This window comes from Calliphora vicina, chromosome 3, assembly GCF_958450345.1.
Source record: "Calliphora vicina chromosome 3, idCalVici1.1, whole genome shotgun sequence".
NCBI classification, from domain to species: domain Eukaryota; kingdom Metazoa; phylum Arthropoda; class Insecta; order Diptera; family Calliphoridae; genus Calliphora; species Calliphora vicina.
This window is the reverse complement of record NC_088782.1, coordinates 12,687,665-12,707,561: the sequence shown is the minus strand read 5'-3', so window position 1 is coordinate 12,707,561 and position 19,897 is coordinate 12,687,665. Positions and strand designations below refer to the sequence as shown.

The 19,897-nt window shown below is 27.1% G+C and overlaps 2 protein-coding genes across 2 annotated transcripts in view; both read right to left on the bottom strand.

The window, feature by feature from the left end:
* Positions 1–8,649, bottom strand: part of LOC135954071 (uncharacterized) — a 39,976-nt gene extending 31,327 nt beyond the window's left edge. Inside the window, exons 1-3 of the mRNA XM_065504126.1 lie at positions 8,526–8,649; positions 8,377–8,445; positions 3,613–3,804 (exon numbers count right to left, since the gene is read on the bottom strand). Coding sequence (XP_065360198.1) covers positions 3,613–3,804; positions 8,377–8,445; positions 8,526–8,649 — 385 coding nt within the window. The remainder of the gene's footprint in view (positions 1–3,612; positions 3,805–8,376; positions 8,446–8,525) is intronic.
* A 4,113-nt stretch (positions 8,650–12,762) lies between these two features.
* On the bottom strand, positions 12,763–19,619 carry LOC135954445 (gustatory receptor for sugar taste 64e-like). The gene is made up of 8 exons (XM_065504620.1): positions 19,538–19,619; positions 19,208–19,399; positions 17,032–17,226; positions 15,998–16,272; positions 15,781–15,935; positions 15,542–15,704; positions 13,060–13,149; positions 12,763–12,846 (listed from the first exon to the last, which is right to left on the bottom strand). The coding sequence occupies exons 2-8, from the start codon at positions 19,368–19,370 to the stop codon at positions 12,763–12,765; spliced, it is 1,125 nt and encodes a 374-aa protein (XP_065360692.1). The 5' UTR covers positions 19,371–19,399; positions 19,538–19,619.
* Between the last annotated feature and the right edge of the window lie 278 nt (positions 19,620–19,897).

Here is a 19,897-nt window from a genome sequence, read left to right as displayed (position 1 = left end):
GCGTTCACATAAATATTCAGTGGTTTTGTATATAACACTCTGCTACAAAATGACACTTTTTGTCAGAACTTGAAAAGCGACCTAATGGGGTTATAGGCCTAGGTGAGGACATACTAAAACCGTTTTCAAAGATTTTGAAACAACCTCAAAATTTTGAGTTATTTTGAAAAAACTGTTTTAGGGTAGGTCGTAGTACTTTAGTACCTCTAACTGACACATTTTTAGACCAATTTGACAATTTTAAACAATTGTGAATAGAAAAAGAATTAAGCTTTCCTTGTATGTAGGTATAAAATATATATTCCAAGAAATTGTTTAAGTTTTTAGAAAAAGTTTAAATTTGTTTTTTATTTTCTTCGTAATTTTTCAAATTCAACAATAGTTATTTTAAATTTTTTCTATGAAAACCAAATTTTTTTTGCACATTGTTTTAAAGACAATTTTATGTAGACAAAAACGTGACTTATTAAAATCGTTTCGTACTTGCAAAAGTTATTAAACTTTTTGTAAATTAAAAATTTTACAAATATTCTTTTTTGTATAGTTTTTTTTATTCATATGCGCTAGGGGAGAAAATACTAAGAAAGGTATTAATGAAAAGTTGAATAACTTTTAAAGTTTTCATCCGATTTGAAAAATTAAAACCATGTATTTTTAAGAACTAAATTTATTGTATACATTGATATAAATTTGTATAAGCTTCCATATCAAAATAATCAATGAAATGCGACTAAAATCAAAAATGTTGATAAATTTTGTTTTGTTTTTAGATATTCTTAACCAAAACAATACTTATAACTTACAAATGTATCAATAAATACATGTCATTTTAAAGCGTAAAAAGTTTTCTTTTTAAACACGTTAAAAAATTAAAAGTCGGACAAAAAGTGACTGAGTTACAGATCGATAAGTTGACGAACATCACTGAAAACGTTTTTTTTAGAATAACTTCTAAATTTGAGGGTGTTTCTGAATTTTTTATGTAATGTACTCAGCAAGACCTATAACCCACGTTAGCTCGTTTGCCAAGTTTTTTTCATCGTAGCACCGTGTAATTTTATTCCAAACATTTAGAAAATATTTGTTTATACTTTTGTTGTGTTTGTCTCAGATTTTGTTTAACTGTCCTGAAACCCGCAAGTAATTTTATCATTGACTTACTGTTTACACATTAGACTGCTTCAAACAAATAAATTGGGAATTTAAAATTTTTCCCACACATTTAATTTTTATTAAAAAACTCAGAATTTAAATTCAATAATTTTAATATTACCTTAACCACGGAACTTTAAATTCAAACATAGCTATACATAAATCAATTTAGTTTCGGCACGGGTTAATATAAAAGGATAAATGCTAGTGTGATTTATATCAGGAGACTTTCAGTTTTTTTACAGACAATTCTGGACAAGTCTTTTACAATTGGTGAAACATCATCAAGACTAAATTGTGGTTTTTATTTCATTAATTCTGCAGTAATGTGTCATATATGTATGTATATAAGTATTTGACACAATTTTAGCTATTAAGTGCTGGTTGTATCCTAAATACATACAGTTAATCTAAACTAAAAGTAATTTTCATTTTAAAAATGCTATAAAAGATTTATTAAATCTTAAAGTGTTTAATTTAAAAAGATATTTCATTAAAGTTCTCTCGTTTCTATGCTATTATTATTGATTATAATAAAGCCAAAAAGTATGCTCCACATAAATATATTAGAACTTTAAATAAGAATCAGAGACAGAAAATAAGAGCTCCACTTATTTTTATTTTAAAAATATATACAGGTAAGCCTCCATTTACGCGGTACTTTATTTACGCGAATTCGATATAACGCGAACTCAAATTAGCAACCATTTTTTGAAATACGCGACTTTTTTTACACGATTTTTATATAACGCGGCAACAAACAACAATAAACGAAAAAAATCAAGCGAATAACAGATTTCTTTTTTGAAAACTCCGTTAATTTTTATGAATTTTTGTTATGTTTTGATCTCTTTTACGTATTAGAATATTTTGTTTATTTAATTGACATTTTTTCCTTCATTTTCGATAAGAAATAATTTTTTTAGTTGAGTTTTTTTACTTCACTTTTGTTTTAAGTAAGTTTTTAAAAGTACATTACAACTTGCCGTTATAGTTAAATTTACCTTTAAGGGTACCTTTTGTAGTTACGTCCGCTTTCATTTAAGGTGACGATATGTATGTGTGTATGTACATATGTGTTTTCTATTTAACGCGATTTTTAGGCCCCAATTTATTTTTTGTTATGTATCTGATGTATTGTTTTACGCGAAATAAAAAATGTTGGCCCCACAAGAGAATTTCGTTCTAAACTAGAACCTCGTTTTACGCGAATTTGATTTACACGCTATTTTTTTGGGCCCAACAAACAGCGTAAATGGAGGCCTACCTGTATTAAGAACTAGCATTTATTATTAAAAAGAATTCTAACAGAAAATCAGCTAGACATTTCTTGATAAGTGGTTGAGGCCATATGTAAAGGAAAATTAAAGAAAAAATTTTGGGAATAAGTTTTTCCCGTCAGAATAAAAACGCATTTGAAGAGTTTTATTTATTCCTTCAGAAAATAAAAGTAATTTGTGTAGTAATTTATTTGTTTAAGAAAAATAAAACAACAATTTAATAATAGGAATCTAACAATAACAAATTTAAATCCCACTTGTTTTTATTTTAATGACAATTTATTCAATTGCAATGCAAGGTGCTTTACAAATTGTAATGATCTGGTGTCAATTTACATAAAATGAGATTTATTTTCTGAAGGGGAAAATAAAACTCCTTAAATGAGTTTTTTTATGATTGCTATTTAAAACTCTTTTTTAAGAGTTTCATGCGAATTTTTTCTTTAGTTTAAGATTGATTTTTATTTTTAAAGTCACAAAATAACAGTTATAGAATCATTTTTTTTTGATATTACTTATAATCGTTACGGTCCTTGGTTTAAACTATCATATTATGACAATATGAGTTAATAGCAGACCGTTTGAATCCCCCCAATTACATAGTTTAAAATGTTTTTATACATACTGCTACTCTAAAATTCCTTTAAATTAACCCTTTTTAAGGGCAATACTTAATTTAAAGCCTAAAAGTATGCTTTACATGTGTGACAAATATGTGTAGTTCTTTGTGATGTGATAAATTTGTGTAACAAAATTTGACAACAAACTTAAATTAATTGGACAAGGAATGTAATTGGAAGTAAATCTAAATTAAATTAAGTTTTCAAAAGTTCATTGAATCAGAAAAAACAAATTATATTGTAATAAACTCTAACAATAGCAACTAAACATTAAAGGCCTTATTCATAAAATTTTTTTAAATTTAAACAATATTTTAAACTCAAATTTTGTATGGAAATTTTGCTTTAAAACATTGTTTAAATTTAATTTTTTTATAAATATTTACCACCATATTCATAAAAAAAATAATTTTTTAGTAGTTTTTAAGTAGGTTTTATAAAAAAAATCAATTTTTTTAAACTAGCTTAGCTGCCAAACAACAAAGTTTACCTCAATATAAGTAATATATTGATATTAATGAAATGAAACTGTGTTAAATATAAATAAAAATAAAACTTACCAATATTATTAAATGTTATGGAGCCATTCAATACCATATTCATGGTTAGCGCTGAATCAAAAATCATAATAAAAATAAAAATCAAACAATACCAGGTGCGATAATTGGACCAAGAGAAACTCGCATAACGTGGATGTGGCATAGAGATGCCTTTAACTGGCATTATGGCAAAAATTTCGGCTATTAAAAACACTAAAAGAAAATCAAAGAAAATTAAATGTATTCATGCTTTAAACAAATGTATTTTTTAAATAAATGTCTAGATAAATTTAAATAATATCCTTAAAATAGATATTTAACTTTGAATAAGTAGGAGTTCGTGTGTATTTATTAATACCGTCTGCCCTTGTATCTACATATGTGATTTTTTTAACCACATTTTATCACCCCCATACATTTGTACATGGTACAAAATGCATTCCAATTTGCCAATTGTTCAAAATTAATTTTCAGTGATATTCTTTGAATTATTACAGATTAATTGTAATAAATGAATTTAAGCCTAATAAAAAATTTACTTCAAAATTATATAAAATAAAAAGTTAAACTAATATTTCAGTTATTTTGGTAACAGTAGCTTAGCGGTAACGGTATTTGCTGCTTTTTCGGTAATGGTTTCGGTAATGGTAATTTTGTCATAAATGAAATTATTAATAAAATTTAATAGTATTTCGTATTGAAAAGTGCCAGTACTCCAGAGACTCATTTGATACTTTTAAACTATTTTCAGTATTTTATGTATAAATACAAATTTTCAAATTCCTATAGACTGTTTTCTATTTAAAATCGTGTGTATAACTGTGTTTTATATTAAAATTCTTGTGTTTAACAGTATTTTATGTCGAAAACCTTCTATATAACACAACTTGCTCTAGAAAAATCGTAAAATCGTGGTTTCTATTGAAAATATTGAGCATAACAGTATTTTCTATAGAAAATCTTGTGTATAACAATATTTTTTATAGAAAATCTTATGTATAACAGTATTTTCTATAGAAAATCTTGTTTATAACAGAATTTTCTATAGATAATCTTTTATATAACAGTATTTTCAATTGAAAATCTTGTATATAACAGTAAAAATATTGTGTATAAGTACCTGAATTTTCTATAAAAAATCTTGTTTATAGCTGAATTTTCTGTACAAATCTTGTTTATAACAGAATTTTCTGTACAAAATTTTCTATAGAACAGAATTTTCTGTACAAATCTTGTTTATAACAGAATTTTCTGTACAAAATCTTGTATATTACAGTAGTTTTAATAGAAAATAATGTGTATAACAGTATTTTCTATAGAAAATATTATATATAACAGTATATTCTTTAGAAAATGTTATGTATTTCAGTAAAGAAAATCTTCAGTATAATAGTATTTTTTACAGAAAACATTCAGTACAACAGTATTTTCTATAGAAAAGTTTATGTATAACATTATTTTCTGTAAAAAATCTTGTGTTTATCAATATTTTCTGTAGAAAATCATCAGTACAACAGTATTTTCTATTGAAAATCTTCAATAAAACAATATTTTCTATAGAAATTCGTCAGTATAACAATACTTTTTATATGATTTGAAACACAAAACTACGCTAATATTAAAATAAATTAAATTTAAAATTTTAGCAGTCTGAGGTTAGAAAAAGAACTATTTGAATATTATTTTAAAATCAAAAAAATTTCATTTTCCATCCCTGAGATAATTTTCTATGAGAAGGTCTATGCAGATTAACCAGAAACGATCGAGTACTTAAAAGATAATATTCGTCGCGTTATTGCCGAAGTACAGCCTACTTCAAGCGAACTTCACAACATCAAATTTTATAAAAGAAAATTTTGTATCATCAGCTGATTTCATGTAACGATTTACTATAATAAAGGTATTCCTTGCAGAAATTTAAATTTTAAATAAAAGTTTGTTAGACTTTATTTTGCAATGTAATTTTGAATGTGAAACATCTTCTGCGAGGTGGCATAGAATGTGCAAATATGTCATTTAGAAGGCCTACAAAGTGGAGCACAAACTTTTTTCCCTATTGTGCATAAATCGCAAAACTCAGTATGTAGATTAGAGTGCTCCAAAAAATTAAATTACGAATTTTGACCAAAACCAAAATTCTTGGGGGAAACTTCACAGTCTAACAAATAGATTACTTCTGGTGGATAAAATAACTACTTTATAAAGTGCAGTGACTACACTCTAAATTACTTAGAGGCTCTTAAGTGGCAATTGTTTTCAAGCTAGATTACCTGGGATGTATAAAGTAACCAACTGACTACGATCTGCACTACAAAAAGCACATACATGTCCCATTATATAAAAATTGGGGTCAGCTCAGACCATGCGCGGATCCAGTGGGGGTGAAATAGGAAATTTCCCCACCAAAACCGAAACGTTTTCATATAAAAAAAGGAATAAAAAGAAAAATGTTGAACAAATTTTAATTTCCCCCCCAAATGGTTGACCTGGATCCGCTCCTGGCTGAGATATTAGTTAGTGGATATTATTGTTTATAAGCGATACCTTTACTACTTGCTTAACTGTAGTTAATAACCCAATTTTATAATATCTTAGAGTACAACTGTATATTTTGTTCAAAATTTTATATATTCAGGATATATAAAAGCAATACGTGTCCTTGAAGAAATTAAAAAAAAAAACAATATTTTTTCCAGTCATACCTTAATATATTTGTTCGGCCATACAATCTTCGAGCTCTCTAATGTCATGTATGTATAACAATTACAACTATATTTGTATAAAGTCTAAATATATTTAGACTTCCTTCTGTTTGAGCTTTAAGGTTGTATAGGTTTTTCATATGTGTTACTGTTATTTGTGGAAATGTGGGTTTAAACTTGAGGCATTGTTGAAAAGTCATTTTGTGGTTTTTCTTTCGAAATTTAAAATGTATAAATTTGGTAACTGTTTGCCTTTTGGAATATGGGCAATTCCATGTCATCGTACGTGACATTTGTACGCCTATAGAGTGGAATAGATTTTGCTAAACTAAGAGTATCTGAAAATAATTTGGTATTTATGTTCTATATTTTAAAAAATATAGAACATAAAAACATAGAACATATTTTAAAAAAATAATAAGTTCTTTCGGAACTTTGTTGTCCAAAATATAGAGCGAAATAAGGGTATATCGTACGTGACCTAAAACGGAACTCATTTTGAGGTATATATAGAAATATGCGAAAATTTGCGAATCGTGAGATGCGCTATGTTTTCTTTTAATTTCTTACACTAAACCAAATATTTTTTCTTTTACAATCCGTCATATTTAAATAAAAACAATCTTTATAATAAATACAATTTAATATCGTACGTGACATACCATACGTGACAGACATTTCTCTAATAGCAAAACAAAATATATTCTGTAAATACTCGTATATGTGTTTATAAAAAGACTAAAATATTAATAGAAAATATATTTATATTCGGTTTCAATAAACAATTTAATAATAGAAAAAAACAAGTAAGAGAGCTATATTCGGCTGTGCCGAATCTTATATACCCTTCACCAAATTATACTTAAAAATATTTTTATTTAAACAAAATCAAATTTTTTTTTAATGTTTTAAAATTTTTAAAATTTTTTTTTTTTTCAAATTGTTTTTTAATTTTTTTTAAAAAAGTTTTTTTAAATTTTTTTTTTTAAAAATCTTTAATTAATTTTTTTGGAAAAAGAATTTATGACAAAAAAAAAATTGTTGATGAAAAAAAAATTCGGGTTAAAAAATATTTTTTTACGATTTTGACCCATTGTATGTCCAACTTACTATGGTCTTATATACGTCGTTGCACAGGTCTTTGAAATATCTATCATTAGATATCCATATTGTCTATAATAATGATTTAGTAATTCAGAAATGGGTCAAAAATAGGTCAAAAATCGAGGTTGTCCTAGTTTTTTTCCTATATCTCAGCGATTTGTGGACCGATTTTCTCGATTTTAAATAGCGACCGAGCCGGAAGAATTTCGGAGATATTGATGTATGAATCGTGTATGTAAATTATTTGGGGGCTTCGGAAAGTTGATTTCAACACACAGACGTAAAGACGGACATGGCTATATCGATTCCGCTATCTATAACGATCCAGAATATATGTACTTTATGGGGTCGCAAATGAAAAATGTGGAAATTACAAACGGAATGACAAACTTATATATACCCTTGCCACTCATGGTGAAGGGTATAACAATCAGATTAAAATTCATACTACATGCTAATTGGGAGCCAGTTTTTGCCGCAATCTTAGCCTAAAACATACTAAGCCTAAATACTTTCATATAGTAACATTTTAGTGTTGTCTACTATTCAAATCATCTTGAATAAAACTTTCAAGAGTTTTTGTTTTATGAGTCGTGATTGTCATTATCGTGGAATTGCCCATATGTAAAAATTGCTTACACACGTATGACATAATTGTTTGGGGGTTTGCATTGAAACAAATTATATTATTTATAAAATATTAAAAAACAATAAAAAAATTATTTATTTTAAAAGACATAGATCGGTCAATATTTGAGCATAGTCCCTATATATACACTCTTACTTGTTTTTTTAATATAAAACATATCAGCCTACGTCCTTCGTATTGCAAACAATTTAGTTGAATACTAAAATTAATTTAGTTTCAACAGTCCATATTTTTCACAAACTTTTTAGTCTCAATTTGTAAATTTCCTCATATAATTCACACTTAAGTATATTAAATTACTTTACATACAAATAAAAATGAATTACTTACCCTTTCCCACCGCTTCATAGAAACTGCCATTGTACATAAAATCATTTTTTGTGGCTTTTCGAAATAATTCTACAAAAGGAAACTTAAGAAAATTTAAGCCAAAAGAAACAACATGCAAATTATAAAGTAATTATCGAAAAAAAACCTACTTGGTGGTTTATCTAAAAACTCGTCATCATTCAGACGATGAGGTCGTGGATTGCCAGTGTGTTGACTTGAGTAGAAATTCTCCGAATCACTAATTAAATGCATGCGAAATGTTGGCATTGGCATGTTCAAAAGAAATTTCTTCAGTTTAATTTGATCATTAGGCGAAATGCTTGAGTTGAGATTTGCATGCGGTAAAACAAATAAATAAATAATTCAAATGACGAATGTACAAGTATGTTAATTAAAATAATATCTCTTAATTAAATTAATTAATGTAAATGAAATTCTGCTTGAACTATTGTATTTCTTATCTAGTTATAATAGTACATACCTGTTGGCATTTGTGGTTAATTGTTTACTGTTTTTAGTGGTTTGCTCATTGGTTTTTCGCAATTTACTTAATTTCTTATTAAATCTCTTTAAAATTTTCATTTTGTTTAAACTTATTCAGGTTTTAAATTGAATATAAGTAGTTTTTTACTCTTAATTTTTATGAAAAATAATTTTAATGTAGGATTATTTATTTTTTTACGCTTAATTTCTTATTTGAAATGTTCTCTATGCAAGGATTTTTTACAAATGATTTTTTGTTTGTTGGTTACTTTGTGTCAATGTTCCTATTGAAGTATTTTGCTTACTATTTATGTTCTTTTACTGATGACTATAATTAACTCTTTTTTGAAAAAAATACTAATATTTCAAATACAGCAAAACTAACACGAACAGTTTACTTTGGCAAAATAACTACAATTTTATTGACAAAATACGAGGAGTGCTTTAGAAGTTTGAATAGTGCTAAATTCTGAAGTGGAAAATACTTATGGCTGGTTTTATATTGACACCAAATTTTACTAAATATGACTTACTTAATTATGCCAAATAACATCAGTAGGATTGAGAAATCAACATAATTTAAAAGAAAAATTTTAAGTTCAGTATCTAGTAGGGTATTCATTCGACTAATGATCGTTCGAATAATCGAATAATTTCTTACGAATAATTATTCGAATAATTTAAAAATGGCGCTTTTCGAATAACGAATAATTCTAACAATTTTATGTAGAATAATCGAATAAAACGAATAAATGTTCATATATATTTAAATTTATTAAATTGCTTAAAATTGTTCATAATTTCAAATTTAAATAAGTAATAATGACTCACAAAAATTGTATTGTTTGTGAAATTCGACAAATAACTAAAGACAAGGGGACTTTCGATCACTGTTGATGAGTGAGAGTGCTCCTTCTATTAATATATAAATATTACTGCAAGAATTTACAATTCTGAAAACAAATTTTTCAAAATTTTTAACTTAGGACTTGAACCAATGAAAATAAAAGGTACGGAGTAAAATATTTGTTATTTAGCTGGCGAAATATTAGAAGAATCGCAATTACTAATCAAAACTTTAAATTAGATTAAAGTGGAGTTGAATGTGATGGAGAATGTGATTTTGAAACGGTCGTCGAAAGTGATATTGAGGATGACATTTATAATGATTACATTATCTGATCTTAAAATATATGTATATAAGTGATGTTGTTAACCGCGTATGTAAGTGTTTTAAAATATTTAATAAATCGAATGATAAACACAAATATTGCAAACTAACGTTTTGTTGCAAGAAAAGCATGGAGTTCGTCTTATACTCGATGTTAAACATAGTAGGACATCTTTGTCTAACATGGTAATAAACTTTTTGCGTATTTATAAATGCGTCAATCATACACTGTCTGACTTCGAATTAACCACGTTCACTGACAATGATATCAAACTTTGAACAGATTCCCTTTATTATGTAATTCCCCAAGACCACTTTATTAAGCAAAGATTCGGCAACGTTGATAGAGCTTGATGTACAATACAATTTGTTATAAATAATTTAGAAATAGTGAATAATTAATTTACTAAAGAATTAGTTACTCAATTTAAAACCCGAATTAATGAACGACATAAAAAAGTTCTTAATACGTTTATATTGTATTTCAGGATCATGTCCAACTAGTTCAAATTTTTTAAAGCATAGCTCCAAAACGGAATCTAAAATGTTTGGTAGTCAATTGTTTTGTTGATTGTTCGGGAGGGAATCTGATCAGAATATTTCTGACTTTGTTTTCGAATGTTTTTTAACATTATCAATACTTGAATGGTTAACTTTAACGTTATTTTTTGTTTTTGTTTAACAGTAAAATATTAAAAAACCAACATCAAAACTTCATTCTTTACTTTTTTAAAAAAATTTTAATTATTCGAATAATTCGATTAATTTTAAACGTGTGATCGAATTATTCGAACAAGTTAAAATCTCTTATTCGAATTATTCGTTTTATTCGAACAAGAGAAAAATCGAATAATTCGAATACCCTAGTATCTAGACTATTTTTTTAGACCTCTGACCTACGTAAGTGTAAAACAGAATTACGAATATGCAAATTATATTAAAAAAATTAAAAAAACAAAAAAAAATAAAATTTAAAATTTTTTTTTTCAAAATTTTAAAAAAACAATTCGAAAATTTTTTTTCCAAAAATTAATTTTGTTTACCTAAAAATACTTAACATTTTTATTTTGAAGTATAATTTGGTGAAGTCACTGCCGAATATAGCTCTTTTATTTGTTTTAAAAACATCTTCTATATACATTAGGGTGGCCCCGTTTGTATGGAGAAAAAATAAGGTATCGATGTTCCCGCCTAAAATGAAAATTTGATTCATTCTAAGACTACGTTTTGAAATTTTTTCGTCCTGGGGTCAATATTTGGCGAGCTGGATCAAAGGATAAAAAGGTCCTTTTTTGAGGTTTTTTACATTTTTTCCATATTTCTTCCAAAGGAAGTATATGTAAATTTGGTATCATATGAAAGGTCTTTGAGAGACGCATTCAATTGGTTAAAAGAAATTTAAAAAAAAAAAATTTTAATTAAAAAATTTTAAAAATTTTCGACAAAATTTTAGTTTTTTTTAATTTTTTCATAGAATTTATTCAAATACATAGATGAAATTTCTTGATCATAAACATCATGTAATTTCACCGAAATGGTTTTTCTCGTTTTTTAAAATTCAATCCAGTTCAATGTTTATTCAAATTTGTTTAAACCTAATTTCATCCCTATCTGACAATCTCTGTACTCAATTCATAGTATGTATGTATGGGCATCAAAATAACTCAAATTTTATAAGCTTTCCATCGATGTATAAATTCTTATACTTTTCTTTTGTTACACTGCGAATATTTAAATTTAAGCTAAAACATTTGCTATACATAGCGCTATAATGATTATTTTAATGTTATTCCTTTGGAATGTTGTTGTTAATTTTAAGTAACATATGAAAAACTGCTTAACAGATAGGGATGAAATTAGGTTTAAACAAATTTGAATAAACATTGAACTGGACTGAATTTTAAAAAACGAGAAAAACCATTTCGGTGAAATTACATGATGTTTATGATCAAGAAATTTCATCTATGTATTTGAATAAATTCTATGAAAAAATTAAAAAAAAACTAAAATTTTGTCGAAAATTTTTAAAATTTTTTAATTAAAAATTTTTTTTTTAAATTTCTTTTATTCATGAATTCCATAACTCCCTATCTATACTTGCAACATATTTAAAACTTTATGACGTTTGTTGTCGAGACAAAGTTGTCTGAGTAAATATTCTAACAATTTATATCTTGACAACCATTTTGAAGTTTACCATGACAAACATTTATCAGGTATAGACATAGGGTAAGACATCAAAAAACTTGAGTCTTCAGATTTTGATTATATTCAGTAAATACTAATGGGTTTTTGTGTTGAAAGTTACGCCACTTTTTTTTAAGGCGATCTCAAATTAAAACCACAATACATATTCCTAAATCTAGCCTATCTCGTATAATTTACATATTTTTTTAATTTACATATTTAAATTACAATGGGGCAGATTTGTAATTTGTAAAATAACACAAAAAATCTAAAAACATAAACATATTATACTGTTTTTTACCTTAATTCACAAAACAAAGTATAAAAAACTAGATTTTTATTAATTAACTAAACAAATTGTGATTGATTTTTTCTATATTTTGCTCTACATCACTGGGATTGCTTGTATCTGGCGAATGTGCCCCAGGGGGAACACATTCCCATGATGAGGAAAGATACTTCAAAATTCAAGAATAAACTATATTTATTTTATGAAATTTAATAAGCTTGTGGTACTACAAACAGTTAAAACATTTATTAAGCATTTAAGTTTTAGCGCAGTCACTAATGAGAGACTTCGTGTTGTATTGCAACAGGACCAGTTCATAAGTCAAAATCGTACCAGCCACCTAAAGAAAAGAAAACAAAAATATAAAAGACAAAGAACTTAAGTAAATAAGTAAAGAACACTGAATTGGAGGAATAGAGGAATAGAGCATGAAATAAACATGACATCTTTGAAATAATGACAAATTGTGGATAAACAATGAAATGACATTTAAGTTAAAATACCATTATGAGGTTTTTTTAATACAAAAAAAGCAAATAAATATTTTACTCACTGATAAAACCATGTTGCGCGTTAAATTGAACAATTTCATACCCGTTAAAGCAATCATATCAGCATTGACTTCTTCGGAAAATCGTTTGAGCTGGAGGTAAGCGGTTGGAAAAAATATTTAAGAGTTTTAAAACTTATTCGTAATGAAATTTCAAATTTCAAGTTTATAAAACAAATATAAGGTGCTTGAATTCACAGCCTGTTCTTTTAAAATTATAAATTTATAAGCGAACGAATGCTATACAAACGAATTTGTTACAAATTTGAAAATATAAGTACGATTGAAACTAATCTTGTACTGAAGACAAATCTATGGTATAAACTAATCGTAGACTTTAAAAATACCTATGACTGAAACTAATCTTAGAGTGTAGAGAGACCTACGATTGAAGCTAATCTTAGACTGTAGACAGACCTATAATTGAAGCTACTCAAAGACTATTGACAACCTTATGATTGAAGCTAATCTTAGACTGTAGACAGACTTACGATTGAAGCAAATCTTAGACTGTAGACAGACCTACGATTGAAGCTACTCAAAGACTTATGATTGAAGCTAATCTTAGACTGTAGACAGACCTACGATCGAAGCTAATCTTGGACTGTAAAAAGAACTACGATTGAAGCTAATATTAGATTGTAGACAGACCTACGATTGAAGCTAATCTTAGACTGTAGTCAGAGATACGATTGAAGTTAATATTATACTTTAAAAATACCTGTGATTGTAGATAATATACTGTAGATAGACCTACGATTGAAGCTAATCTTTGACTGTTGACAGACCTACAATTGAAGCTACTCAAAGACTTATGATTGAAGCTAATATTAGAGTGTAGACAGACCTACGATTGAAGCTTATCTTACACTATATAAAGACCTTCGATTAAAGCCAATTCTAAACTATAGACTTACGATGTAAGCTAATCTTAACTTCAGTTTTTATAAATCACATAATATTGTTTATGTTTCCACATATCTTTATGTCAAAATTTACTCGAAGACTTTTGACAACCTTAGACTGTTGACAGTCCTACGATTGAAGCTACTCAAAGACTTATGATTCAAGCTAATATTAGATTGTAGACAGACCTACGATTGAAGCTAATCTTAGACTGTAGACAGACCTACGATTGAAGCTAATCTTAGACTATAGTCAGATACGATTGAATTTAATCTTATACTGTAAAAAGACCTGTGATTGTAGATAATATACTGTAGATAGACCTACGATTGAAGCTAATCTTTGACTGTTGAAAGACCTACATTTGAAGCTAATTTTGCAACGTGAGCAGACCTACAATTGTAGGTAATCTTAGACGGTAGATAGACCTATGATTGGAGCTAATTTTAGACTGTAGACAGACTTACGATTGAAGCTAATCAAAGACTATAGACACACCTATGATTGAAGATTATCTTAGACTATATAAAGACCAATTCTAAACTATAGACTTTCGATGGAAGCTAATCTTACGTTGAGTTTTTATAAATCATAAAAAAATGTTTGTTTCCTAATATTTTTTATGTCAAAATTTCAATTAATTTCGTTTTGGAAATGATAAAATTCGTTTATTAATGTCGAAAACTGGTTTTATAAAAACAGGCTGTTAATCATGAACATTTTGATTTGTATTATAAAGGCAGTTTTAACTAATAATATTATTATTATGCTGTGAAATTGTAATCTACTATTCAATGTTTTTAAATTAATGATAAAGGTTGCCTAAATTTAAAACATAAAACATCTTCATTCTATTCTTCATTTCTTAACTAAATATATTGAATTAACACAAAACGTCTAAAATATTTCTTCAATACATTCAATATTAATGATTTGGTATAAAAATAAAATAAAAACAAAAATTCCTAAGAAACCATATATCTACAAACTAAACGTTCATGTAAAAACCCCTTTTAAAATTTTCCAATTGAGCAGGTGGCGTATGATCAATATTAATTACGTTCTAAACTTAAACTTTGTTAAATTATTTAAAAACTAGTTGTTGTAAATACATTAGATTAAATGTATTTGATGATGAAACCTTTAAAGTTTAGAAACTAAAACCACACACAACATAATAAGGCGAAATATAGAAAGGAAAAGCGTTTTTTATGCTGGCTGGGTTAGGAATTAAATATTTATGAAGAAAATAAAATAAAATGATTGAAAAATGTACACACTTGTTAATTTGAAAGGGTTAAACAAATAATAAGAATAAAAAAGACAATTGAAATTAAAATTGATTAAAATAAAGAAAGAATCTAAACATACACACAATTTATAAATTGTTAAATTTAATATTCATGGTTTTCTGTTATGTTTGAACTTTTATTGAAAAACTTTTGTTTGTATTTAAGTTTGTGTTACGTTATCGAATTTGATGCTTCATAAAATTTTGTTTTTAATTTGAATTTATTTTTGGTGACACAGTAACAGCCTGTTCTTTAATAGCTTTTGTGTTTGTTTATCTTGTACTAACCTCAGGACACCAAAATTCACGTTTAACTTTACGAAATATGACCAAAGGTTTTCTAGACTCTTCATTGATTTCGGCAGCATATAAAGCCAAGGTAAAGGTGCGTCCCAACAGAAAAACCAATGAATACCAAAAATACAAAGTGTGCGTAAATGAGGGCTTCTTTCTAAATAACAAAAAATATAGAGATAAAATCTAATTATTTAAAACGCAAAAAAAGGAAATGTTCAATTTAAACTTACTGTAAACTTTTCAAAATTTTATTACAAATAAAATACAAATTATTGGACAGACACAACATGGTAATGAGTGCAATTGTATTGTCCACCGATTCATTTAGCCTACACAACAGGCGATAGTTTTTGCGGCACTCCATCCAAAATGTTGCTGTGGTGGGCTAAAATTATATGTTTTGTTTTTTCACAACAGAAAAAAAAATCATACTAAAGTTTTGGAAACCTTTTTCAAATGTGAAGCCATATAAACATTAAGTTGACGAAATTTTGATGCCAAAGCCACACAGATACACATTAAAAATATGTCGTTAAAATTCCAGGCAAATGTTGAAAATAAATTTATAATTTTACCCAATACGCCCGCCAAGGTGGTGTATTCAAAGAAGTGGAAAAATTGACCGAAATTTGAGTATAAAAAACTGTCTATGGGACGATTTTTGAAGGTGGGACATCGGTTGACATAGTAGATTATGTTCAGCATGCTAAGTATGTGTTCTCCTATAAGTTATTTGCAGGAAAATTTTTTAAATAATTAAAAATAAACAAATTCAGTTTAATCCCTAAAAATCAACTTAACTTTTTTTTAAGCCTAAACATAGGCAATACTTAATTTTATTTTATGTTTTAGATAAGATAAAGTGTTCTATTATTATTATTATTATTTTATAACATGTTTTGCTATTGTTTCCGTTTTATATTTAAAGTATTTTTAGTTTTTAGATTTAAATTTTGTTTACAGATTTTTATATTCTAGGTTGCAACAATATAGCAACTTAATACATTAAGCTAATAATACGACTTGTTCATGGCAGTAGAAATAAAACATGCTGGTTATTGTCTCTAAATTTAGAATTTAATTCATTTTAGTTTCTCATTGTTACATTTTGTTGCATTTACTTATCATTACGCTACCTTTTCTTTGAAATTTAACAGTATAAAAATAGTATATTACTAAATAAAACTACATTATATCATGAATTCTACAACAGAACTTAGAAAAAAAAAACACTTTGTTTTATTTAAATTTAAAGATAGAAAGATAGGAAGAAATTTAAATTAAGTTTTTAAATAAAAAAAATAAAAACGGAAATGTCCAAATGACTCTAAAGTGTACAATTTTTGAGATATTTTTTTGGAAAACATATAATATTCTTTAAATTTACAACATTTTTATCCTAGTCGTATTAATATTGAAAATTTTCACTAGACTTAAATTAACATATGTCCTCAAAATTAAATTTTTTCTTTAAAACTTACCCAATGAACAAATGCTTGCCACCAATGTAATCATTTTGATTTTATGAGCCAACCATGATCTCTCCATTTCCGTGCGCTGTTGTGGCAAACTATTTTCAACTTGTTGCCATTGTTGCATTAACGGTGGCCATTTGCGGGTCATATTGAAAAATGTTAAGGCAATGAAAAAAATCGACGAAAAAAATATTAAACCCTCTAGGAAACAAAAGCAACATGAATAATAAATCAAATACATAAAGCAAATGTATGAAGGCAGGGGAAGAGAAAAACAAAAGATAAAAAACGCAATAAAACGTAAAAATATTGTTGTAAAATTATATTACAGCAAGTATGTGTGTAATAGGGTGGCGCCTTTTGTATGGAGAAAAATTCCCAACTAAAATGAAAGTTTTGTTTGTTTGAGGAGAGCATTTTTCAAAGTCTGTGTTCTGCAGTCACACAGAGGGGCAGAATCAAATATTTTTGGAAATAAATCTGGCATTTCTAAATGGCTGGTCCGATCGATCTTACAAAAAAAAATTTCAAGTCAATATCTCAATTAGATTAAAAAATATGAAATTTCTAAAACTCAGTCCTTCAAAAATATTGCAATTTTTCATTAAAAACAATTAACTTATCTAAACCAAAAAAATTTGTTCGGAATAAATGTGGACCAAATTTCTCCTAATATTTGGAATCTTTATCAAATTTTGATAAAAATTTTAGTAAAATCTTTATGTATTAACCCTCTAACCGGTAAGGCTGCCCTTGGTTATTTTTCCCGTTATAATGGTAAATATGTGTAAAGAGACAAAAAATATACTTATTGTGATAAACAAGAACGTGCACTTGTCTTCTGTTTGTTTTATTCCAACGTATTTCTTACTTTTTAAACAATAACCTGGTATATTATTTTAACTCGAAATAAAATTGTCCGGTTAGAGGTTTAACAAAACTCAATGAAATTTTCAACGTTTTTTAAATTTGTCATTCTAAATAGCAAAGTGTAAAAAAACTTGTCAAAGGCTCAAAGGGAATCCCGCAATTCCTAAAAATTGGAGCGAAAATCCCAAAAATTGTATTTTTTACAATTTTATCCATAGGGTCCCAATTTCCTTTTGAGCTGGGAAAATACTTTGGGGATAAATAGAGAACACATCAAGGTTTCCAAATCTGCTTTCTGTTTCCGTTAAATTCTGAAGAGCGTAGGGGCAAAATATTCCAAAAATTGGACATGTCTTTTACACCAAAATGTTCTTCGTAAAGATACCTTACAGAAAAGAAAAACATAAAATTGTTATATGAACTTAAAAAAAAAATGTTTTTTTTAATAAAAATTGATTTAAGTCACATTTTCGCCCAAAAAACCACAAAAATCTAATATTTTTTGAATTTCTAAATTGAAAATCATTTATTTTTGCATCCGTAATTGATATTGCTCTGAAATCTTTTGTATATTATTGGTAATTTAGGTGTCTAACAAACAAACAAAAAATTCGAGTCTATTCGGTCCAAAAGTACCACCAATATTTTTTAAAAAAAAGCGAAATTTCACATTTGAAATGCTTATAACTCGGAAATTATAGGAGATAAATAGCACAGACAAGCATGTTTTTTCAAGACCTAGCCGCTTACCCAAAATATAAAACTCTTTAAATCGGATGGGAAACAAAAAAATGGCACGTGTTTAAAAATTGTACATGTCGAAGGTATCCTACTTTGAGCCCCCATAGCGCTGCCCCTGGAGCATTTGTAGGGCCCATTTTAATAACTTAAACTCAATACTCCGGACAAATACGCGGACGTAGCCAAGTCAAATTTTATACTGATCGGACCTGCTATTTAGAAATGCCAGATTTATTTCCAAACATTTTTGATTATGCCCCACTGTGCGTATTATTTTGTGAATCGAAATTTAAGAGGTCCTTTTTTAAGTTTTATAAATTTCAGGAGGTCTTTGATAGGCTCTTTCAATGCCGTATCTGAATTCTTGTAATATTCCAAAAATATTCGAAGCTTTTTAATTTGAGGGACAAATTTGAAGTTTTTAAAAAAAAATTCCCCTTTTTTGAAATTCTATCTAGTTCGAATTTGAGAAACGGTTTCTTAGCATGAATAAAACTTTTATTTTAAAAAGAGAACATCCACAACATTTTTTGAGGCACCCTAATGAGTAAGTTTTCAGAAAAAAACTCACCCACTGAATCAAAGTTAAAGGCATCACGAAAGGCATATGCAACAGTAATACCCATGAAAAAGGAAAAACAAATGATGATCAACACTGAATACCAAGTGCGTATGAAACGCCAGGAAAATTTTAAATCATACGCTGAGTTGGATGTAACACCCGCCAAAGGCATAATGGCGAATATTTGAGCTAGAATCAGGACTAATTTATTAACGTTTTTTAGTGTGGGAATTAAAATGAGAATAGAAAAGAAAAGCCCAATAATTTAAATTAATTAAAATATTAATATTTTAATAAGTAATTTTTGTTTATTTTTAATTTAAGTAATTGTTTAAAGACCTGGTCGTATGGCTTCTTGAAAGGAACCTGTATGAATGTAATCCTCTTTGGTGCCCCTGCGTAGCAGCTTATTTTTTACTAAAGAAATAAAAAAGGAGTGTTTAAATGAGCAAATATTATATAGAAGAAAATGTATTTGTATATAAAAATTAATAATTTTCACTTCCTAATTGAGTGTCAGACTGATTTTTTACAATATCTTGTTGTATATTTATTCCTCTAACATTTTTACTCACTGTAAAAATTAAAATCAAAAAAACTTACATTTAAATATTTTTAATTTTCGTTGATTTTGCGACATATTTGCTGATTTAATTCTATAATACAATGAGCTGAAAGTATATACACAAAAAAAAAGGA

Coding starts and splice junctions, on each gene's coding strand:
- LOC135954445 (XM_065504620.1), bottom strand. CDS start 19,370: ATGCCTTTGGCGGGTGTTACATCCAACTCAGCGTATGATTTAAAATTT. Junction 16,273..17,031: donor GGCAAGCATTTGTTCATTGG/GTAAGTTTTAAA, acceptor AATAACTTATAG/GAGAACACATACTTAGCATG. Junction 13,150..15,541: donor GTGAATTTTGGTGTCCTGAG/GTTAGTACAAGA, acceptor GCTTACCTCCAG/CTCAAACGATTTTCCGAAGA.